We start from the raw sequence: 26,315 nt of genomic DNA on the forward strand, positions 1-26,315 counted from the left end.
GGAAGGCCACCTCAGTCCTGTACCACTACAGAACTTCTAATCAATCTTACAAGAGGCTTGAGAATTTTGTTTTAAAGAATTTGCTAGTGAGGTATGTATTCTACATAGCTAATTTAAAAAGTCAGAAAAATTGAACCAGTCCTATTAAATAAGAAATAATAGTATTTTAGATTGCCTACAGGGTTATGCATTTCCTCTGATTGTCAGAAAAGACTCCATGAATTTCAAGACAATTGCTTTGTCCCAACAGAGAGTCATTTTCAATTATAAATCTCACTTTACAAATCACCCTATCAATACCTAGTGTTTTCTTCCTCAGGCAATACTATAAAACAGTTTACCAAATCTTTTCTAATTCTTGACCTGAAAAAAATATTCAATTTATCTTAAGGTTTTCAGAAAAGCTTACTAAAATGCAAATAATTTTATTTACCTTCAGTTCCTGAAAGGCTGTGAGCTGAATAGAATATGGCCTTTGCTTGTTTGTTTTCGTTTTGGTTTCTTCACTGCTGCTTTTTACCACTTTCTGTTCTTCTGTTTCATTCCTTTACCTTAACATCCTCTCCTTGCATGACTGAAATGCTCTAATAAAGAGGGAATGTGATATAAGCATGAAAATTTTTATTCTTAAAATAAGATGAGTCTATCTTAAAGACCAAAACTAACCTCATAATGACTCACTCTTTTTAAAAAGCAATATGGAGCTGTGAATATGTTGTTTGTCCCTAAAATACAGAGGAAATATTTGGACTCCCAGGCAGCCCTAGGGAAAATGATGAGATGTATTTTGGCAACTTCTCACACAATTTTTAATGTCTTGAAGGACCCCACATGTCACTGGTTTTCCCAAAGTTGAGCTTCAAAAAAGTATTTTCCTTTCTTCTATTCTCAGCTCATCCTACTGGAAGAAGAAATACAGATCAATCACTTCGCTTTAATTTAAATAGGTTTCAAATCTCATCACACCTGTATGTGAATGTACACATTATAAACAGCATAGTTTTACCTAGGGCCGTCCTTAATTTCTAGTTAACTAAAGGTACATTTTTGAAGGAGTGGTGAATACTATTCATGATTCCAGGGTTGGTCTTAGCCTTGATCTATGCATAAAATACCAAAAGCCTACCTAAAACATGTTTGTTGTTTCTCTTCATTTATTGAGCAGATTTTAGATGCTCAGTCTCAACTATGTTGTGTTGGGTTGTAAGCTACTCTAGACAAAAACCTATAATTAGTAAATAATAATAATAATAATAATAATCCCAGTTCATCCTTTTATAGTACACTGCATATTGCAAAAGCATTTCACATCTTAAAACATATTGGATACTCATAATAACCATCTGAGATAAATACTATTAGCTTTACTTTGCAGATAAAGAAACTGAGGTTTAGAGACTGAGGAAGAGCTGCTGCCCTTTAGTGATTGAGGGTTCCTGTAGGGCTAGACTGAATTCATCAAAGCTAGCAAGAATCCTCAATTGTCCAGAATGTTTTGTTGTACTCCACATTTAGACTATAGAAAGTCAAAATCTGTCGGGGACTGAAAGAGTGAAAATCGGTGTGGACTGAGAATAAGCAGCCCTGCTATTAGTCAGGCTGGGAGGACAGACAGATAAAGCCAGCTGCAAAGTTAGCAGAAAACACTGTTTCTCCCAAGGTCATGCAACAGTTGTAAAATGCCATAATGACCCCCTCCTCCTTTCAGTGACTACTGCTTTCTTACCAGTGATGCCCCAAACCTGCTTTGCTGCTTACATTAACTACCAGGGATACCCAACTGCTAAGCTATCCTTGCCCCATAAGAGAACCCAGTCCCTAGTTAACCCCCATTTTTTCCAATCCTGCCTCAGAAACTCCAACCCATCCAGGATTTACCCCTGCTTCCCTAAAACCTCATCAGAATCTTTCAGTGTAAATGTAAACATTACAAAACTTTCTTCCTTCCTTCAATCAAGGATTAATCCATAGTTCCTCTAGAATGCCCCCCCTCAATGCATTGAGCCAATAGATCTGATTTTGTCAGACTCTGGGCATGATGCTGGACTTGGAGTAGTAATGCTTTAATGGGCGGGGGGAAGCAAATAACACCAAGAAAGAGATCTTGTTTAATTGAACATTTTAATTTTTTTAAACATACCTCCCATCCTTAATTTTATCAATCGTCATTCCTGGACAATGATTACTCATACTCAGGATAATGACCCAGAAACTCTGCAAGATACCTAGCCATCAAAAGAGGACTCAGAATAGTTCAAGGGACCATTTACGATGAATGAAAAGTGGTCTTAGACATTTTATAATTATTTACCTCAATTAAGAAAACAACAGGACTTTAAATTTCAGGTGAGCAGAAAATTCTATTTAAATTTCAGGTGAGCAGAAAATTCAATTAGCCAGAATTTCCATCCCTGAACAATTCCACTAACCAAGATTTCACTAAAATTTCATTGCATTTGTGTTTTTATCTGAATGTTATGTTATCATTCCCTTCAGCATTGCTTATTTTAGTTTCTGATCTTTAGGACAGCAGGGAGCACCTACATGTAAATATTAGTACAATGTCTGCTAGAGCAGATTGCTGCTTACAAATAAGTACTTTTTGATAATGAGGACAGCAGAAGTGCTAGTAGTGATATTGATGATATGGGCAGATATTGAAGAGTATAAACTCTCTGGTGGCAGTTCAACATCTTTATAAAAAATTCGAAGTACCATGTCCCCTGGAAGAAACTGGAAAGTAATTTTGAATCTGCCTGCTAATAAAGTATTTACTTTTTTACTTTCTCCTTTTATTGCCTTAGTTAAATTTATTAGAGGAAGTCAATAATGAGAAATAATGCACAGTAGTTTGAGACGGTATTTGTTTATTAATACTTCCCAGCTTACCACATTGCCAGGCACATATAACTTTTAAAACATCTGTTTAATGGCATTGAATTGTACTAAAATGCATTAATATAGTGTCTTTCTAGCATTACACACACACACTAATTTTTAGAGCAGATTTAAGTTCACAGCAAAATTGAGTGGAAAGTACAGAGTTCCCACATTACCCACAAGACTCCCCCCACTATCAATATCCAGCACCACAGTGGTGCATTTGTTGTAATCCATGAACCTATATTGACACATCCTGATCACCCAACGTCTATAGTTTACATTTAGAGTTCACTCCTAGTGTTGTACCATCTATGGGTTTCAATGGATGTATGATGACATGTATCCACCATTATAGTATCATACAGATGAGTTTCACTGCCCTAAAAATCTTCTGTGTTCCACTTTATTTATCTCTCCCACTCCCAAAACTCCTGGCAACTCCTTATCTTTTTACTGTCTCCAAAATGTTGCCTTTTCCGAAATTTCAATAGTTGAAACCACACAGTATATAGCCTTTTAAGAGTGGCTTCTTTCATTTAGTAATATGCATTTAAGGTTCCTACATGTCTTTTCATGACAAAATACTTTAAAAAATGCATTCATTTATTCAATGTGCCTTTATTGAGTTTTCTTAATGCTACCAGCACCATGCTAGTTGCTGGTGATACAAAAATTAAAGCTACAGCACACCCTAAACAAGTAGTTCCAGTAAAACACCTTTTGAAGAGGCAAAGGAGATTTATTTATTTAATAAGCTTTATTTTTCACAACAGCTTTAGGGTTACAAAGAAGTTAACAGATAACAGGATACAGTTTTTTTGAAGAGCTGAGCAGAAAGTACAGAGAACTCTCATATAGCCCCTTTGCCTCTCCCAGTTTCCCATTTTGTTAATGTCTTGACTTAGTGTGGCACATTTATTACAATTAATGAAACACTGTACATTATTATTAAAGTCCATAGTTTACAGTAGAGTTCATTCTTTGTGTTATACAGTTCTATGGATTTTGACAAATGTAAAATATCATGTATCCACCATTACTGTATCATACAGAATAGTTTCACTGTCCTAAATATCCCAGAGCTTTGTCTATTCATCTCTCCCTTTCTCCTCAAAAACTCTTGGTAACCAATGATCTTTTTACTGTCTTTATAGTTTTGCCTTTTCCAAAATGTCATACGTTTGGAATCCTACAGTATGTAGCCTTTTCAGACTGACTTCTTTCACTTAGTATATGCATTTAAGGTTTTTCCATGTAGTTCTGTGGCTTGATGGTTAATTTCTTTTTATCAATGAATAATATTTTATTGTCTGGATGTACCACCATTGTTTACCCATTTACCTATTGATTGACATATTGGTTATTTCCAAGTTTTGGCAATTATGAATGAAGCTGCTATAAACACTTGTGTGCAAGTTTTTGTGTAGATATAAAAAGTATGATTAATGCATCATACTGTAAGACAATGTTTAGCTTTTTAAGTAACTGCCAAAATATCTTTCAAAGTGGCTGTACCATTTTGCATTCCCACCAGCAATGGATGAGAATTTCTATTGCTTCACATCCTTGCCAAAATTTGATGTTGTCGGTAATACTGGGTCTCAGTCATTCTAATAGGTGTGTAGTGTATGTCATTGTCTAAATTAAAAATTCCCTAATGACATATGACATTGAGCATATATTCAGATGCTAATTTGTTATCTGTATATCTTCTTTGATTAGGTGTCTGTTCAGAACTTTTGCCCATTTTTAAATTGGGTTGTTAGTTTTTTTATGGTTGAGTTTTAAGAGTATTTTGTGAATTCCATATAGAAGTTTCTTAATCAGTATATGTTTCACATATATTTTCTCCCATTTTATGGCTTATCTATTTATTCTTTTAACTGTTTTTCACAAAACGTACGTTTATAATTTTAATAAAGTCCAACTTATCAATTTTTTTCATGGACTATATTTTTGTCGTTGTGTCTAAAATTTTATCAGCAAACACACAAATGAGGAAGAGAAAGAACACAAATATTACCAGTACAGAAAACAGAAAACCACCAAACCACAATATAAAAAAGCAAGAGATGAAGGAAGGAAGGAAGGAAGGTAGGAAGGAAGGTAGGAAGGAAGGAAGGAAGGAAGGAAGGAAGGAAGGAAGGAAGGAAGGAAGGAAGGATATACAAAACAACCAGAAAGTAATTACAAGATGACAGGAATAAGTCCTTACATATTAATAATAACCTTGAATGTAAACAAATTAAATCTCCCACTTCAAAGATATAGATTGGCTGAATGAATTTTAAAAGTAACCTAAATATATTTTGCCTAAAAGAAACTCATTTCACCTGTAGAGACACATATAGACTAAAAGTAAAGGGATGGAAAAAATATTCCATGGAAAAGGAAATGAACAGTAAGCAAAAGTAGCTATACGTATATCAGATAAAACAGACTTTAAGTCAAAAACAGTAAAAAGAGACAAAGAAGGTCATTATATAATGATAAAGTGATCAGTTTGGTAAGGGATATAGCAATAGCAAACATTTGTGCACCTAACACCGGAGCACCCAGATATATGAAGCAACTATTTTTAGATCTAAAAGGAGAGATAGACATCAATAAAATAATATTTGGGGACTTCAGCACTCCACTCTCAGAAATAAATAAATTATCTAGACAGAAAACAACAAAGAAACATTAGATTTAAACTGCACCTTAGACCTAGTGGATCTAATAGACAATTGCAGAATGTTTCATCCAGCAGCTGCAGAATATACATTCTTCTCATCAGCACATCAACATTCTCAAGAATAGACCATATGTTAGGACACAAAACGAGTCTCAACAAATTTTTTAAAATTGAAATCATATCAAGTATCTTCTCAGACCACAATGAACTAAAACTAGAAATCAATAACAAGAGGAGCTTTGAAATCTGTAGGAATACATGGAAATTAATCAACATGCCCCTGCACAACGACTGAGTCAAATGAAGAAATTAATTAATAAATAAAAACAGTCTAGAAAGAAATGAAAATTGAAACAAAACATACCAAAACCTATGGGATACAGCAAAAGCATTACTTGTTTATAGGTATAAATTTGTAGTAAATACAGTTAAAAGTTTATGCTTACATCAAAAAGTAGAAAGATTTGAAACAAACCACTTAACAATGCACCTCAAGGAACTGGAAAAGCAAGAACAAGCCAAACCCCAAATTAGTAGAAAGAAAGAGTAGAGATCAGAGTAGAACTAAACAAAATAGACACTCAAAAAGTACAAAGGATCAACAAAATGAAAAGTTATTTTGAAAAAATAAACAAATTTGATAAACCACTAGCTAGACTAACCAAGAATAAAAGAAAGAATACCCAAATAAAATTAGAAATGAAAAAGGAGACATTACAACTGATACCACAGAAATACAAAAGATTATCAGAAACTACCATGAACAACTATGCACTAACGAACTGGAAAACCTAGGGGAAATGGATAAACTCATGGATAAATATAACCTACCACGATTGAATAAAAAAGAAAGAGAACCTGAACAGACCAATAGCAAGTAAGGAGATTGAATCAGCAATGTCTCCCAACAAAGAAAACAGTATAAAGACTTCTTAAAAAAAACAAAAGGAGAAGTACCATATGATCCAGCAATCCCACTACTGGGTATTTATCTAAAGAAAATGAAATTAGTATCTCAAAGGCATACCTGAACCCCCATGTTTATTGAAGCACTATTGACAATAGCAATAATATGGAATCAACCTAAGTGTCCATCAATGGGTGAATGGTTAAAGAAAATGTAGTATATTTGCACAGTGGAATCCTATTCTGCTATAAAAAGAATGAAATTATGTCATTTGCAGCAACATGGATGGAACTCGAAGTCATTATGTTAAGTGAAATAAGCCCTATACTCACTCATATGTAGGAAGTAAAAAAAAAATTGATTTCATGAAGGTAGAGATTAGAATGATGATTACCAGAGCCTGGGAAGGATGTGAGTGTGGGGCTGGGGGGAGGAAGAGAGGTTGGTTAATGGAAACAAACATATAGTTAGATAGAAGGAATAAGTTCTGATGTTCAATAGTAGAGAAGGGTGACTATAGTTAACAACAATGAATTATATGTTTCAAAATAGCTGAAAGTGAGGACTTGAAATATTCTCAACACACTGAAATGATAAATGCTCAAGGTGATGGATATCCTAAATACCCTCAGTTGATTATTACACATTCTGTATATGTAACAAAATATTAAATGTACACCATAAATTAAAAATATTATGTATTAATAGAAAATAAAGTGATTATTGATATAGCTGGTTAAACATCTACTATATTTATAACAGATTTTTTATTCATTGCTCTTATTGTTTCCTTTTTTATTTTCCATGCTTTTTCTGTCTTCTCTGGTTTTAATTGAGCATTTTATATTATTCTATTTTTTCTTCTCTCTTAGCATGTTATACGGTTTGCTTCTTTGTACTCACCAAATCTCATGTGGAATTGTAATCCCCATTGTTGGAGGTGGGGCTGGTGGGAGGTGATTGGATCATGGGAGTGGTCCTTCATGAATGGCTTAGCACCATCCCCTTGGTGCTGTTCTCATGATAGTGAGTGAGTTATTGTGAGATCTGGTTGTTTAAAGTGTGTAGTGTGCACCTCCCCACCCTTCTCTTCCTCCTACTCCTGCTATGTGACGATGCCTTGCTCTGCGTTTGCCGTTCCCTGTGAGTAAAAGCTGCCCGAGGGCTCCCCAGAAGCAGATGCTTCGTACAGCCTGTGGCACTGTGAGCCAATAAAACTTTTCTTATTAATTATCCAGTCTCCGATATTTCTTTATAACAATGTGAGAATGAACTCAAATAGCGTATCAATTATATTTTCAAATTTTTAATTGTATCTCTAGAGTTTGCAAAATACATTTCTAACTAATCTAAGTCCACTTCCAACTAACACTATACCATCTCACAAGTAGTGCTGGTGCATGATAATGGAGTATTTCCAATTCCGCCATTTTGTAACATTTCTGTCATTAATTTGCCTATTTATAAGCTGTAATCACCAAATACATGATTGCTATTATTTTAAACAAACTGTTGCGTGTTAGATACGGAATAAGAATAATAAAATATTTTATTTTATTTTTATTTATCCCTGCTCTAACACTATTCTTTATGTGGGTCCAAATTTTTGCTATATATCACTTTCATTTTCTCTGAAAATCTTTTAACAGTTTTTCCAACACAGGTTGACTGGTGACAAATTCCCTGTTTTAGTTTGTCTGAGAAAGTCTTTATTTATCCATCACTTTTGAAGGATAATTTAACTGAATATCACGTTCTAGGTTTGTAATTGTTTTATTTCAACACTTTAAATATTTCACCCCACTCTCTTCTTGCGTGCATGATTTTTACAGAGAAGTCTGATCGATTTCCTATTCTTGTTTATCTATAGGTGTGGTGGGTATTTCTTTTTACTCCTCTGGCTTCTTTCAAGATTTTCTTTGTCTTTAATTTTATGCAGTTAGAAAATGATATGCCTAGGTGTAGGTTTTTTGGTATTTATTCTGCTTTGTGTTCTTTGAGCTTCCTTGATTTGTAGTTTGGTGTCTGTTAATAATTTTAGAAAATTTTCCAAGCATATTAATTAAATATTTCTACTGTTCCTTTCTTCTCTTTCTGCTATTTATTATATGCATATTACTTCTTTTGTAATTGTTCCTAAATTCTTGGACATTTTTTACATTATTTTTTGTCCTTTTTTCTCTTTGAATTTCAGTTTAGGAGGTTTCTATTGACATATCTTCAAATGCATTGATTCTTTCTTTGGCTGTCAACATATTTTGATTTCTAGAGTTTCCTTTTGATTTTTTTCTTAGAGTTTCCATCTCTGGTTACCTTACTAATTTGTTGATATATGTTGTCCACTTTTTTCATTGGAGCCCTTAATATATTAATCATAGTTATCTTGTATTTCTAGTTTGGTAATTTCAAAATCTCTGCCATATCTGAGTCTGGTTCTGAATGTTTGCTTTGTCTCTTCAAACTGTGGGGATTTTTTGTTTTGTTTTGTTTGCTTTGCCTTGTTACTTTTTTGTTGAAAGCCAGATATGATGTATTGGGTAAAAGTAACTGCAGTAAATAGGCCTTTAAAGTGAGATTTTATGTTTATCTGACTAAAAGTTAGACTGTGTTTACTCTTTGGTATAGCTATAGGTGTCAGAGGCTGAAATTGCCTCTAGTGTTTTTGTTCTTGTCTCCACTGTTTTGTCTGAATTTTCCTCGAGATTACTTCTTAAATAGGGCCTGAGCTTTGCAGGGTTTTTTTTTTTCAAATAAAATCCCTTATTATTATACAGGAGCCTGATTGATGTTGTGGAACATATTTCAAAATTCCATGATGTCACTGCCTTTAGTGAGCTTGTGCCCCTGGTATGTTACCTTCATAAGTGTTTCTTAGCTTCCCCCATCCCTTTAGGTGAGAGTAAAGCTAGAGTAGTCATTTCCCTTCTCCCAGGTGGGCTAGGCTTTGCTAAAACCTAAGTAGTTTAGGTCATGATAAAGTGGTTTCCCTTGAGAGCAAGCTTTAAAAAAAAGAAAAGAAAAGAAACATGATCTTGCTCTGTCACCCAGGCTGTTGTACAGTGGCACAATCATAGCTCACTGCAAACTCTAACTCCAAGGTTCGAGTGATTCTCCCACCTCAGCCTCACTGGGAATACAGGGGCACACCATCAAGCCTGGCTAATTTTTTAAAATTATTTGTAGATATGGATTCTTGCTATGTTTCCCAGGCTGGTCTTGAACTCCTGGCCTCAAATGATCCTCTAGCCTTGGCCTCCCAAGGCCTAGAATTATAGGCATGAACCACTACACTCAGTCAACAAGCATTTTTAAAAGTAGGACAAAGTGCTCTGGGTTCATTTTAAAATGGTTACTTTTCCCTTTCCCCCTGCCAGAAGCATAAGGGAACCTTTTTCCAATCTTCACAGTAAGAACTTAGTAGCGCTTATGTAGGCAAAACTCACAAAATTGTGGGGTCCCCCTAAATATAGGTCTCATGGTGTTTTTAACTCTCAAGATCATGGTGGATCTCCAGGAATTTATCTATTACAAGTGTTTGTGCTGGTACTGGCTTTGCTCCTGGGGAATCTCATTCCAGTATACTGTGATTCTCTGTATTTGCCTCTCTCTCAACTTTCTGGGGCAGAAGTTTGCCCTGTGACTTGTTATTTGAGGGATTTAAGAAAAGTTGGTAATTTTCAGTTTGTTCACTTATTTCTTTTTGTGAGAATGCGAGGGACAATTTCCAAACTCTTTAGAGTATTAATTTGTACTAATAGTACCAATCTAAATAAAATTTTGGAATATAGTGATGTCTGTCACCTGAACTGGTTACTTTTTATTGTACCAGTGTTCACTGCTACTATAACTTGCCTTTAATGTTAATATTTAGACCCCTCTGGTTACCACCCCTCCCTCACTTGCCGTGGATGCATGCGTATGTACAAACTCATCAAATTGTATACGTTAAATAAGTGAGTTTTTTGTATAACTGTTGTTTCAATAATCAATTTAAAATGTATGTGGTTCTTACCCTCCCACATAATATCAATACGTGGAATGAGATACTTCTAAGGTCATGTGAAATATATCCCAGGATTCCCTCCCTTATAACTTCTACTCTGAAACCAGTCTCTTTAATACCTCTCTTTCACACATTCTGCAAAAACCTACTCTTGTCTTCTATTCTGGAAAACCTTCCCTTCTTTTCATTTAGTGAGAATTTTCTTAAGCATTTTTTGGATAACTTAGTCAACAGTAGTCTATCCATTGTATGACATACTGTTGTAAGCATGAGTGTACCACCCTGCTTTGCCTTATTCTTTCTATAATTTTCTGCAACTATGTACATCATGTCTCCTCATTTAAATTTTAAAGTTTAATGGAAGAAGGGACCACATCTTTTAATGTTTCTATTTCTTGTATGCCAAATATATAGCCCAGAGCCAGGCACTTATTAAATTTTGGAAAAGAATCATTTATGGATTGTTATATTCTTCACAGAATTAGAAAAAACTATTTAAAAATATATATGGAATCAAAAAAGAGCCCAAATAGCCAAGGCAATCCTAAGCAAAAAGAACAAAGCCTGAGACATCACATTACCTGACTTCAAACTATACTACAAGAATATAGTAGCCAAAATAGCATGGTACCAGTACAAAAACAGACACATAGACCAATGGAACATAATAAGCAATGCCACCAATCAACAACCATCTGATCTTTGACAAAGTTGACAAAAACAAGCAATGAGGAAAGGACTCCTTATTACATAAATGGTGCTGGGATTATTGGGTAGCCATACACGGAAGATTGAAACTGGACTCCTTACACCATATACAAAGATCAACTCAAGATGAATTAAATACTTAAGTGTAAAACCAAAAACCATAAAAATCCTGAAAGACAACCTAGGAAATAGCATTATGGACATAGAATCTGGCAAGGATTTCATGATAAAGATGCCAAAAGCAATTGCAACAAAAACAAAATTCGAAAAATGGGACTAATTCAACAAAGGAGCTTCTGCACAGAAAAAAAAAAACTATCAACAGAGTAAACACACAACATACAGAGTGGGAGAAAATATTTGCAAACTATATATCTGACAAAGGACTAATATCCAGAATCCACAGAACTTAAAAAAATTAAAACCAAAAAAACTCCATAAAAGGCCAGGCGTGGTGGCTCACGCTTGTAATCCCAGCACTTTGGGAGGCCGAGGCGGGTGGATCACGAGGTCAGGAGATCGAGACCACGGTGAAACCCCATCTCTACTAAAAATACAAAAAAATTAGCCGGGTGTAGTGGTGGGCGCCTGTAGTCCCAGCTACTCGGAGGCAACCGGAGGAGTTGCAGTGACCATGGCCATGATCCAGCCTGGGCAACAGGGAGATCCGTCTCAAAAAAAAAAAAAAAAAAAAACTCCATAAAAAAGTGGGCAAAGAACGTGAACAGACACTTTTCCAAAGAAGACATACATGCAGCCAAACAAGCATATGTAAAAATGCTCAACATCACTAAGCATTAGAGAAATGATAATCAAAACCACAACAAGATACCATCTCACACCATTCAGAATGGTTATTATTAAAAAGTCAAAAAATAGCAGATGTTGGTGAGGTTGCAGAGAAAGGAGAGTGCTTGTACACTGCTGGTGGGAATGTAAATTAGTTCAGTCATTGTGGAAAGCAGTTTGGCAATTTCTCAAACAACTTAAAAGAGAATTATCGTTCAACTCAGCAATCTCATTATTGGATCATTGGGTATATACCCAAGGGAATATAAATTGTTCTACCATAAAGATGCATGCATGGCTATGTTCACCACAGCAATATTCACAATAGCAAAGACATGGAATCAACTTAAATGCCCATCAGTGGTAGACTGGATAAAGAAAATGTGCTACATATACACCATGGAATAGTACACAGTGATAAAAAAGAATGAGATCATGTTCTTTGCAGCAACATGGATGGAGCTGGAAGCCATTATCCTAAGTGAACTAACACAGGAACAGAAAACCAAATACCACATGTTCTCACTTATAAGTGGGAGCTAAATATTGAGTACATTTGAACACAAAGAAGGAAACAACAGACACCAGGGCCTACTTGAGAGTCTTGGAGGGTGGCAGGAGGGTACTATGCTTATTACCTAGGTAATAAAATAATCTGTACACCAAACCCCTGTGACAGGCAATTTATAAAACAAACCTGCACATGTACCCCTGAACCTAAAATTAAAATTAAAAATAATATATTTGCTAGAAAATTATGACTGCTGTGTTGAGTGATTTGTAGTCATAAACACCATTTTGATCTTTAATTCCAAAAAACGAAAGTCACCTAGGTTTTTCAGGAGCTGATAATTAAGACACCTCATATATATTAATAGATGAACCAAGGATCATTTTTCAAATCCTCTCTCCAGATTCTTTCTGCAGCCTGTGAAGAGCTGTTTTTGGAAACTGCATTAGAAGAAGGAAAGGCTTGGTTGGGAAGAACAGGATCAGCTTTCCACCCTGTGCCTGGCAGAGGCTATGGCTGCCCTCCATGTGAAGCTTCAAATTAAACTGAAGTTGTGGTGCCTACGCAGCTTCTGAAACTATAGGGGGTTCTTCCACAGCAGGTTACACAGAGCTAAAATAATTGAGTGTGGTGTTATTTACCAACATCAGGGAGAAAAACAGAGAGCAAAAGTCAATATAAACCATGAAAGTAGTAAATTGCCAATTTTGTCTTGGTTAGGTACATGTCGGGAGAGAAGAGAAAAAGAGAAACTACAACTTTAGTCAGGAAAAATAAAAACAATTTATAGAAAAACTAACCATAAGATGTGGTCTCCCAAATGCAGTTAAGAAAATTCTTATACTTGTCTGGTTCTGCGATGGTACATAAATGTAAAGGGCTTGAGATTTTAGTATGAGAGACTCAAATTTTAGAAACTCCATTCCACCAGCCCAACTTTAAGCCCTTCCTGCTCTCAAATGGGAAGCAGAAGAGGTTAAGCCAAGCCAATCTTAAATGTCAGTAAATGTAAATACAAATATTTTTGGAGTAGCTAAAATACAATCTACCTTCAGATAATGAAATGTTTGTGTTTAATAACATACCTTTGCGTGTGCATAGTGCTATTTACTTTTCAAATCACTTTAACCCATTTTACCCTTACAACAAAGTTGAAGTACGTATGGTAGTTATTTTACAGTTTCAAGATGAGTTAAATTAAGGCACCATTGAGTTAATGGTTTTGTAAAGACCAAGCCTGAGCTTGTAATTGGGAGGCGGGTACTTAGAGCCCAGTTTTTTTCTGAGCAGTCATGTTTCCAATTTTATGCTGAGTGCCAGTAAGTCATAGGGACATTCCCTGCATTTATAACCAGGTGTCCAAAAAGAAGATGAGAATTACTTCTGCTTCTCCGATTTTCCATCTAAAATATTTCATGATTGAAAAATATATGTATTTAAGAACCTACTCCAGAACTAAACTGCAGGGTTGTCACCATGTAGACTCATGATTCGCTCCTTCTTTGGCCAAAGGAAAGAGAAAGAAAAGAAAAGTTGACAGGGTACCCACTTTCATCTCACCCAGAAGGTAGCTGGTCGTTGTTGAGAGTATAACTCTCCAAAGAAACAGGAGGCGGACTCTTCAGGAAATAACCCTAGCAATTCAGCCCCTCTGCAAAGAACATCTGTTCCTGGCCATACAAGATCCTTTGCAGCTTTAAAAAAAAGCAAGGCTAGGAGAAAATGTTGCAGAGGGCTTCTCCTGTGAGGGCAGAAAGCAGAGGGACAGATGGGGAGCAGTGTCTGGAGAAATCAGGATCATGGGCGTGTTAGCATTATTGGGGGATTAGGGCTCAGAGCACATTACTGCATTGGACAAAAGCCAGGAGAAAAGCAGAGAGTAGGCTTCTCACTAATGTATGGAGATAGAAGGCCACTAAAAATCTTCAGTTTACTTCTCATAAGGCAACTATATTCAAGGCCCCCTTCTTTACACCTTTACCTCACTACTGTCAAAACTCTAACTTCTACCACAAAACCTATACTCCTACAGATTTTTTCTCTTAATGCCATGATGCAAAAATCCAATTAGTTTCCATGATCTTAGTTTAGAGCATGGAACTCAGTGTTTCCTCCTTTTCACCATACAAGCCATGTTGACTTTATTTATCAAAGCCTAGTGGCATGTTACTATGTCTTTTTGCCAAGTGAATTATTCACTTCTTTTCTTTTCCATCTTATCTTCATGTCAAGAGCCACTTTTTGTGTTTTCTTGTAGAAGGTCCCACCCACACATACACCCAGCCAGGATTCTCCACGCCCGTCATCAGAGACCTGTGTGAGCTGTGTGACCATCTGTAGTCTTTGCATGGCTGCTTTCTGCCCAAATCAAGCCAATTCAGCCAAGAATACTGTCTTTATTTCAGGCTTCTCAAAGAGCATCTTGGAGAAAAAGAAGTTGAGTTGGCACTCATCTTTGACTCAGTCGTGGAAGCTGACCTGGCGAATTATACCTGCCATGTTGAAAACCGAAATGGACGGAAACATGCCAGTGTTCTGCTGCGTAAAAAGGGTATTTATTTTTATAACTATAACTATGGTTTGCTTAGCTATCAACAACTATTGAAGTTAGAGATACTTCCTGGCTTTATTTTATCATGTAGTGTAAACCTTTATTAACCATTTTGTCTTTTTAAGGAAAGATATTTCTCTTGCTCTGCATATTAGCATAAAATACCTATGATCTTCAATACCATTAGGAAGTGGATAAATGAAATGAAGTATTGTCATATGTTAAATCCAGTGATATAAAGTGTACCTTAGTTATAAGTGTTGCATACAATTTGATATATATTTGACATTCAATATTTTCTCCATATTTTGCCTTCTTATAGCTTATATTGCTTAAATGAAATGCAAGAGATTTTATTATTGGATGAGAAACACAGTTGCTTTTTTATTCCCTAACTAAAAAATAAAAAAATTAATAATCCCATATAATATTCTTACAATTGTTATCATAAAAATTATAAACCATATTTTATGATATGACCTGGTATTAAGAGGTCTTTATCAGGTGCATATATTTCTAAATATTTTGGCATCCCTTTCTCAAGTTGGTTCCAGATGGGGTGGAAATTGTATATAATGAACAAAGAAAAGAAACTCTAAATTTACATATAAAGGAGATAAAAAAACAGATATATGAACAACAAACAATCTCAGCAGCTAGAGTAGCTTCTGAATTGGCTCTTACCTTGCTATGACTTTTAATTGCTACAAAAGGCTAAATACTTTCTGTATATGTACATCTGGCAAAGGCTTTGCAAATGTAGCAGAACAAATGTTCTCAATCAGTGTTTTTGTTGCCTAGGTTTTAGAGCAATAATAGAACAGATTCAATCAGCAAGGTCACTTAGTTGTACTTCCTGGCCAGGATGGAATTTATATTTTCCAGCCAGCCCGAATACTTGACAATGACCAGCAGCTCTTGAAGAAGCAGAGAGGAATCATTATTCTGAAAAAATGCATTTATATCTCTAGCACCACTTCATACTCCATTAGACTTGATTCTATCTTAAAATAAAGGCATATTTAAGTGTAAAGGAGTCTAATAAAGTCAGAAGACCCAGATTTCAGGAGATCCTGGTTCAGTAGGACTGACTTGTCTTATTAGACTCCCTAAACCTTAGTTTCTTATCTTTAAAATATGATTAATAATACCTACCTTGCAGAGTCACTTTGAGGTTCAAATAATAATGATATAATGGGTGTGAAATATGCCATAACCAAACAGTCTTTATTATTATACTGAACTTGGATAATTTATCCTAGGTAACCACTTAGGAACCACATGAAGGGCAGGTATTGATCATGCCCAAACACCTTGTGGCGAGGATCACTTTGTTTCTGTTCATCTCAGTCTTATTTCGGGCTTAGAGATCCTCCAATCAGAGCCTGCTGCTGTACCTCTGTATCCTCAGAGATATCAACTTGAGCAGTGTCTAGCTAGTAATAAGCACTTAGAACCCATTCTGGTCAAATAAATGGTTATTTTTTTCTTTTATTGATGAAGACTTAGCTACAGCCAGCACTATGATAGGTGCTGGGGAATAGAACGCTGAATAAGATAGACATACCCAGGTCTTCTTGGAGCTTATACTCTTTGGAGGAGTGAGAATGCAAAGAAAGACCAAGATTAAACATTTTTTAGAATTCCACAAAAGACATGTAGTGTTATAATTAAAAACCTGCTATGAGGAAAAATAATGGGGAGGTGTCTTATCAATCAGCCCGTGTGGACAGAAATAACCTTATGTGAGTTTTAAAATAAATCCATTTCTCTTTAATAAGTAAAGCAACACAGGGCAGCCCCTAAAAATTTCTAAAAATTTGACACTACAAACCAAGACACACTATAATACTCTGCTACCACCCAAGGCTTCTACAAGAAAACTGGTCTAAATCATGTTAACTGACAATGTTAATTCTCATCTTCCAAATATTTAAATATTGGAGTTCCCCAGAGTTCAGGTCCCCTCTTCTCACTCATTCAGTAGGTGATTTCATTCTATCTCCATCTCATGGTTTTGCTTAACCACTTATATGCTAACAACTCCCAAATTTATATCTAGCCTGGACTTCTCACCTGTATACTCAATTGCCTACTAAACAACTCTTCTTAGAGATCTAGTAGGCATATCAAATTTAGCTTTTCCCAAACAGGATTCCTAATTTCTCCTGCCTACAAACCTGATCCTCCAGTCCTCTTCTCCATCTCCATCACCATTGTTCTAGTTGCTCATGCCAAAATCTTTGGAGTCATTCTTCACTTTCTCTTTTCTCTGCTCACATCCTATATCTACTCCACCAGCAAATCCCATGGCTTAACTTTCAAAGCCTATTTAGACTCTGAACACTTTTCCCACCTTCACTACCCACATCCTCTTCTGAGCCATCAGCACCAATTACCTGGATCATGGTAACAGCCTAACTGGTCTCCCTGCTTCCACCCTTTTCCTCTCACAGTGTATTCTTATCACAACAGTCAGAAGGGTCATTTAAATATGTAAGTAAGGTCATGTTATTCCCCTGATCAGAACCCTCCATTCACAGTTCCTTCCCTTTCCACTAAGAATGAAATCCCAAATCTTTACCATGTCCTGTAAGGCACTGCACAAGCTGTTCTTACGTCTGATCTCATTTTCTACCACAATTTTCTTCATACATTATACACGCTAGCCTGTTTTCTGTTTCTCATGTTCACCAAACACAGTCCTGCCTCAGGTCCTTTGCACTTGCTATTTCATCTGTCTGGAACACTCTTGCCTCCAGCTGTCTCCATGACTCTCTCCTTCCCTTCATACAGATTTCTACTTAAATGTTACCTCTTGATGGTTATTTTCTGTCCATCCTATATAAAATGATATTACCTTTCATTTTCTTTTTCTTCTAACCTATCTCTACTTATTTTCACTTTGTCTATTACTATTGGATATTATATTACATGTTTGTTTGCTTCTTGTTTTCTTCCCCCCACTAAAATATAGAATACTGGAGAACAGGAACTTTTCTTGCCTTATTTACTGCTGTATCTCTAGTGCATAAAACGTAATAAGTGCTCAAAACTATTTCTTGGATGAAAATTCTCCTCATAGAGGACAAGCACAATCAGGTGAGCAACAGATAACAGGGATTGATAAAAAGAAGATTTGATCTGTGATTTTGTCATGACTAATGTCTGCCCTGGATTAGCTAAATGCATTTTTTCTTTTCAAGTATTGTTTACTTTCCAGGGATTGCAAACTCAAAAGACCTCAGTTCCCAGGAAAATACTGAATTTTTTAAGAAGAGGGCTGGATATTAGACAAAATCAAAACATAGACTAGAGAAAACATGCCTTGCTTTAAAAGGGCAACAACTACTTTGTTCTATAAGATTACTGCTGTTTTTGCTGGAATGTATGCCCAGGGATATAAGAGCTTCGAAGTTTTCAAGTGAAGCTGAAAGACTGGATATGATGTCTTTTAATTTTTAAATATTAGTATTCATTTTTGAAACATTGTATGATCCAACAGAACCAATTTTTTGGCCCATAGTATACCAGTTTGTACTCTCTGTTCTAGGTAGCAGTTAAATGATTTCATTGTGCTTTACAAAAGTATGCAGTTAATCTTCCCTCACTTGGTCTCCTTAGCAGCTTCTGACAATATAGTGGAAGCCCAAGAAAGAGCAAGAATCCTTATGGACCTGTCATATTTTTTTTAAGTCAGAACAAGCTCTGGCTTTTTTTGAGAAACTTAAGATATTTCCTTTGGAGTTGGACCTTTTAGGCTTTATCACATCATAGCCTGGCCTCATTGGCAGTAGTATTCCTACTTGGAATACTAGTATGGCTTGTTTTATGGAACAATAACTTCCTGATGAGCTCTAAGTCAAATATTTAAAATGCCTTAAGTGATCATTATGGAGAAGAAACATGATGCATCCTTTCATTAAGTGAAAAGGGCTTTTGTAAAGTGAAAACTCACATCTAATATATCCAATTAACAGGATCAAGTTTTGTAACCTACCCATCTTCTTACCTATCTTCTGTCTGCACCTACCACTTCCTTATTCTCAGGTGAACAATTTGCCAGTAAGTGCAACTAGCATTTCAGTAAGAAGTTCATCCTAAATTTTTTCTTTGGTGAGCCAAGAGTCTGAACTTAGGTTCAAGAAATTCTGGTAATTATTTCTGTTTCTCTGCACATACTTCCTTTCTCATAAAACAGAGGCATACCATTGAATCTCTCTCTCTTCATTCTCAGTGCTGCTGCTTCACTCTGTCCCACCATACCTGAATAGAAAACTTTCTGAGCCTGCTCAGGATGCTATAACAAAACACCTTAGACTGGGTAATTTTTAAACATTATAAGTTTGGTGCTCACAATCCTAGAGGCTGGGATGTCCAAGATCAAGGCACCAGCAGATTCATATCTGGTAGGGGCCTATTCCTCATTTTTGTCTGAGATATCAGCATGGCCTTTACCATTCATATTTCTACTAACATTCTGATCACGACCATTTAGGCAATCTCTAAGATGACTGAGGAATTCTCTACAGCTCTCTTCTTCCAAGCCCTCACCAGAATTGCCCTTAAGGCTCTTTTCAAATCTCTTCTACCCTCTATCCATTACCCAGTTCCAAAGCTGGTTCCACAACTTTAGGTATTTGTTACAGCAGCACCCCACTTCTCAGTACCAATTTCTGTCTTAGTCCATTTGGGGTGCTATAACAAGATACCTTAGACTGGATAGTATATAAACAACATAAATTGATTGTTCACAGTTCTGGAGGCTAGGAAGACCAAGATCAAGGTACCAACAGATTTGGTATCTGGTAAGGACCCATTTCGCATAGATGGCACTTTCTTTGTGTCCTCACATGGCAGTAGCAGCAAACAGGTTTCCTCAGGCATCTCTTATAACAGGCCCCATTTATGAAAGTTCTACCCTCATGACCTAGTCACCTCTCACATGCTTCCCTCGTTTTTTATTTTTTGTTTTTTTAGAAACAGGGCAGGGTCTCACTCTGTTGCCCAGGCTGGAATGCAGTGGCTCAATCATAGCGCACTGCAGCCTCAAACTCCTGAGCCCAAGTAATTCTCCCACCTCAGCCTCCAGAGTAGCTGGGACACACCACCATGCCCGACTAATTGTTTAAATTTTTTGTAGAGACAGGGCTTCACTTTGTTGACCCAGTTGGTCACAAACTCCTGGCTTCGAGCGACCCTCCTGCCCCGGCCTCCCCAAGTGTTGGGATTACAGGCTTGAGCCACTGTGCCTGGCCAGGCCTCCGTCTTACATAATCACCTTGGGGGTTAGGTTACAACATATGCATTTTGAACAGACATTCAGACCATGACAGAAGCCCTCAGGTGGGATCTCCTAACCTGCTTCCCAACTTGTGAGTCAGAGGAGCAAGCTCAAACATTCCCTGCATTCCCTCTCTCCAGTCCCTTGGCTTCAGTTGCTATTTGTCCCATTCTATAATATCTGATCTTTGTGTTCACAGTGAAGAAATAGGTGGGTTCAAACTAAGAAGGTAAAAAGAGCTACACATGTACTTTGGGTGCCTAGAAGAAGTTACAAGCCCATAAATATTTGCTGTTCTTGCTACAGCTCTCTTTGTGAAGCATATACAAGACACAGCCCAACTAAAATGACTTTCGGTTTCTTAGTCAGTAAATGTCCCTAGAAGTATAGATCCTGCTGAGATTGAAAATTGCAATTGAAAATAGAAGACAAAAGAAAATCCAGGTGTCATTATGGTGATGGCAATTCTGCCCTCTGATTATAGGATAGATGTTTCCCTTTTGATGTGACTGCCTGGGCTGAATCAAAGAATCTGGTTGAGTCTCTGGGCCTAGGTCCACAGTTTTCAACTTAAACAGCCATCATTACATAATATCTTTCAAAGACATTTTTATAAAATGGACCCCAAAATCACAAAGGTACTTTTTTCACCATAGTTTTCTTCCATAAATTTACTGCTGAAAAAATGTCTGCTACTTGAGAGCACAAATTGTTCCTGCTGCTGAAGTTTTCCATCTACCTAATAGCAACTCTACTCTGTAAATAAGAGAAATTGCTGAAAAACTTCCCATTTCACGACTTTTAAAACATTTGAAAGCTCTTCTGACCAGAGAGAGAGACAGAAAGACCAAAAAATTTATAGCATAAAGTGAACATCTTAAAACAGGAAAAACCTTTTGAATCAAGTCAATTAATGCCCTAAGAAGAAAGAGAAGTCAGTTTTCAGAGTAACAAAGAAAATTGTATTGCTCTCTCTATTTAAAATTGGCTTTTAATAATGTATAATTGATGGTGTATTTAAGATGGTGAGAAAACAAGTACAAATTGTGATTTGCAGCCCACAGAGATTTCTTAAGAAAGCCTGCTTTATCCCCAACATAGGCAGAGGCAGAGGAAGGTAGTGGTTCCTGGAGAGCCATGTTTTACATAGAGGGCAGGAAGCATTGCTAATTATGTGGTGAATTTTTTTTTTTTTTACCTGAAATTTTGTGGCTTAGTTTTTTAAAAGACCACCTCTTGCAGCAGGCACGACAGACACAGATTCCAATTTCCTGCCCCTATTCATTGTGTGTACCCTCACAATGTTCCTTGTTGGCATATTTTGTCCTTCACAGCAGCCCCACTCTCTTCCCTTTTCTATCCTTCCCCCTCTCTCCATACTCAAAAAGAGTGACATTTATTTGTGTTTCTTAAATTTCCATTCTATGAGTCTCCTGATTGGCTGTTCTCTCTCTCTCTCTCTCTCTCTCTCTCTGTGTGTGTGTATATATATATACATATATATATATATATATTCTTTTTTATAAAATATAAACTACTAAATGGATCTTAATTGTTATATTGAGCCTGGCTAATTTCTCTTAAGCAATAATCCTGTATAGAGATAAGGGACATTCCTAGAGAAAGGTTGACAGTCTGGCTTTCAAGAGTGACAGACTGTCAGTGGTCAGCAATTTGATTTTGACAGTGCCCCAGAATTGATCCATCCAGGAAGACTGACTGATGCCAACTAAACTCACAAGGAACTGATGTACAAACTAGATTGTCTCTCTCTTTTCTAGTTTCCAGTTACATGGTAAGCTGAATTAGTAATAAAATAGTCACTTGGTAATTATGTAATTACGTTAACGGGAGGTTAGGTAATCTTGTAGGTAATTTTATCTAATTACAATGAGACCAATAATGTCCCTGTGGAAAATACGTCTCTGGTCTGATGTCTCTCAGATTCAGTATTTTTCCTATGGACATTGCTGAACTCACATTCTAAATTCTCCTCTGACTTCCCATTTCTCTAAATTTCATGATACCATACCCTCTTTTGATGATACACTCTTTAGATTTATTAATATCACTGATTAACTACAGGTTAAGTCACTGTTCCCTGAGCCTGGGAGACATTATGTCTTCTTCCATTATATTTTGATTTAATTGATCCAATGCTCGGAGTCCTAGGGATGCCCCACTGGAGCAGCCTAAGTCTGCTATCAGGTAGGCTGGTGTTGGCTGAAGAGGCCAAGTGATTAGCCTGGATTTCTCATTCTGTTTTAGCTCCATTGGGCATATTATATCACATATATATTACAGTCATTTATTCAAATAAGTAGGGGAAATGGATAAGCTAATTTTACCTGCTTACCTTATATTGGATTATGCTCTACTGGGGCTAAATGAAACAGTTAAATCCTGCAAACTCATTAGATTTTATTTGACTCTGAAAGTAATTTTATGATGTTGTTCTCCTGCAAAAGAATAGGGCCTGTGGCCTGAGAAGTACTAGATGGTAATCTTGCCAAACCAATAAGATAATTAAACAGAAATAAGAAAATATTGGTCTTGGACCCGAATAAAGTAGCTTTAATAGTTCCCTGAAATACATTTAGAGCAAAAGCATATATGTGACATCTTAAATGCATTCAAAACGAATTGAGAGCAACTATTCCTTTTCAGATAGACTTACCACTTTTAATAGTAAATTAATCAAATTTTAAATAGTTTATTTTACAAAAATTTGATTCATACAAATGTATCAAGAGCAAAGCTACTGCATTAAGCAAGAATTTTCTGGAAAGGAAAACAGAATGGTAGTGCATCTTATATACTAGAAATATGGGAAGATCCCAAGTGTTACTGATTTAATTACCTTTTCCTGTTTATTCTGTTCGCTCCAGATTTAATCTACAAAATTGAGCTTGCAGGGGGCCTGGGAGCAATCTTCCTCCTCCTTGTACTGCTGGTGGTCATTTACAAATGCTACAACATTGAATTGATGCTCTTCTACAGGCAGCACTTTGGAGCTGATGAAACTAATGATGGTAAGCTGTCTTCTACTGTTCAAATTCCATTAAATGGCATGCATTTATGATTATGTAAGAGAACTTCCCTATTTTTAGAAAGTACAAGCTGAAATATTTAGGGGTAAAGCGCTATGGCAAGTTACTTACCTTTAAGTAGTTTAGAAGACTTACCAAGAAAAAGAGAAAAGAGGAGAATATATTAACAGTAGGTAAATCTGAGTAAATGCTATGTATGTTTTTTGAAATAGTTTTATTTTTATAATATTCCTATACATTTGACTTTATTTCCAATAAAAAGTTTAACAATGAGACATTAGTTGCTCAGGAGATAAAACAATTGCTGTCAAATCCCTCCCTCTTAGTAAGAAGCAAATTAAGAATCAATTCCAATTTTTTTCAGAAAATGCAAGTTTAAGTACAGATCATTTATAGCCATTGCTGCCATCTACAAAACAAGCAATCATGCAAGAAACAGATTGAAAGCTATGGAGACAATCCTTTTAAAGCTCAAAGTACATGTACCTACATATTTTGAATGCTTATAGCACCATTCTCAAAGGTGATCTGAAAGAATAAAAATTCAGAGTGTAGCTCATAATTTTCTTATGTTTGCTGTTTATGAATTTTGAAAATCTTGTGAGTGAAATATCAATAAAGCAGTATACTGAGCTTTGTTTCTTTGAACATTTAAAATGATTTAATTTTTTTCAAGGGTACAAACTGCCATGTTTCCAATCAAAATCAATAAGAAATCATGGCATGTAGCTTCTTATACATAAAGTTCTCATCCCACAACTGCTGTAAGCCTTGGAAATGTGTATAGAATGCCACAGGTAAGCCAAAAAATTTTTTAGGAAGTAGTCCTATTTGGAAAACATTATTTTAAAAAGACAGACTTAAAACTGAGTTTTCATTGTACCAAAATAAGTAAGGTTGGAGCTTTTGTTTATTTTTTTTGAGTTGATGGTCTTACCTCAAAAAAGAGAAATTCACAATTTTGATTTTAATTTTATAGTGATAGATGTAATGTCAAAATTTTTGAGGAATCTGATTTTGGTCTTATTGTTACTATTATATAAATGATCATATGGGCGGGTTTTAATTGACTTTCATATTTTCATAGTAAATTACAGAAATTCTTTTTTTTTTAACTACAAAGAAATGTGTGTTTTTTGTTTTGTTTTGTTTTGCCTTTTTTTTTTTTGAGACAGAGTCTCACTGTCACCCAGGCTGGAGTGCAGTAGTGCAATCCTGGCTAACTGCAGCCTCGAACTCCTGTACTCAAGCAATCCTCCTGCCTCAGCCTCCTGAGTAGCTGAGATTACAGGTGCATGCCACCATGCCTGGCTAATTTATTATTATTATTATTATTATTATTATTGTTATTTCTTGTAGAGACAGGGTCTTGCCTTGTTACCTAGGCTGGTCTCAAATTCTTGCATTCAAGCAATCCTCTGGACTTAGCCTCCAAAAATGCTGGGACTACAGACGTTAGCCACTGCACCTGGCGTGAAATGCTTTTTGATGAGTACATATGCATGCTCATTTGCTCATTTTCAAATCTACACATTTACTCAGCAATTACAGCAGCCCGTTTAAAAGTACTACAGACTCTTATTCAGACCTTATCTTAAAAATGAAAAATTAAGGCCTATTCCAACAATTATTATATACACTGACAATATATATGGAAATATGATCAATTACCCTCAGTTCTTCCTCTATACAACAGTTAATATTGAAAAATCTTGACTTCATATCTGTACACAGAAAAAAAACTAGAGAGAATATGTTATTGAGGGAAATGTCCCTGGTTCCCAGGTGCCAGCAAGTGGCTAAAGTATCCAATTGTGAAGGTAAAAGATGTATTATCTATGTAAAAGAACATAAAAGGGGCCAGGCACAGTAGCTCACAAAATCTCAGCATTTTGGAAGACCTAAGCAGGAGGATTGTCTGAGCCCAGGAGTTCAAGATCACCCTGCGCAACATAGGGAGACCTCACCTCTACAAAAATTAGTTTAAAAAATATTAGGTGGGCATGGTGGTGCATGCCTTTGGTACCAGATAGTCGTGGGGGCCGAGTCAAGAGAATCGCTTGAACCCAGGAGTTCAAGGTTGCAGTGAGCTATGATCGCACCACTGCACTCCAGCCTGGGTGACAGAGTGAGACCCTGTATCTAAAAGAAAAAAGAATAAAATAAATAAAAATATGAAAGGGAGGCTTCTGTGATTAATATGTTTTGAGTCCTGATAGTATGCAGTTTGTTAATCTCTGAGATTATACGATTTATTATGTTAATCTATAATAATTAATTACCTTCATCACTGATACCCAATAACCTAGACTAACTGATCATAGTACATATTTGTAAGATTAATTTTATGCTGATATGATACAATTTTTCAAGAATTAAATATTCCACTATGCATCTTTATCTGCAATGTGGCTCATGGGTTCAAAGGTGTCCAGTAATATAGAGCATTTTGATTACATAATTTTATGTATTGATTCCAAATTCATTGTTTGGGGGAAAATGCAATATGGGGAGAGGATACTTCAAGTGTTTTCATTAGGAAGGATGGTTAAAATATTTTATATTTCTGCATAGAACCTTGGACTTTAAGTATATAACCTCTGTATTAGCTTCAGTGGAATACTAAAAAGTCAACATGTATATGGTGAAAATGAATAAATGAATTTTAACTGCCTTTTAGAAATCTACAGTTACAGAATGCCAAATGTCATCCAGATAATCTATCAAATTTTTCATTTCACTATTTAAATATTTTGACATATCATAGGCACAACTTAATTTTAACCATATGCTTTTTCTTCATGCTCTATGATAATATCTATAATAGTATTTCCTAAAAGTTCTTATAAAAATGCCTGATTTTGTATAAAATAAAATCCATCCAACAAACTTTAACTTCTTAGCCATGTTTAAAATTTAATTCATTTTATTTCACCCCACCAATGATTGCTT

The 26,315-nt window shown here is 35.9% G+C and overlaps 1 protein-coding gene across 1 annotated transcript in view; it reads left to right on the forward strand.

Moving 5' to 3' along the window:
- The window catches only part of IL1RAPL2 (interleukin 1 receptor accessory protein like 2), a 1,126,326-nt gene that overhangs the window by 1,084,249 nt on the left and 15,762 nt on the right, over window positions 1–26,315 (forward strand). Inside the window, exons 8-9 of the mRNA XM_032757406.1 lie at window positions 14,884–15,029; window positions 23,202–23,345. Of these exons, the coding sequence (XP_032613297.1) occupies window positions 14,884–15,029; window positions 23,202–23,345 (290 nt within the window). The remainder of the gene's footprint in view (window positions 1–14,883; window positions 15,030–23,201; window positions 23,346–26,315) is intronic.

This window comes from Hylobates moloch, unplaced genomic scaffold (assembly GCF_009828535.3).
Source record: "Hylobates moloch isolate HMO894 unplaced genomic scaffold, HMol_V3 SCAFFOLD_7, whole genome shotgun sequence".
NCBI lineage: Eukaryota > Metazoa > Chordata > Mammalia > Primates > Hylobatidae > Hylobates > Hylobates moloch.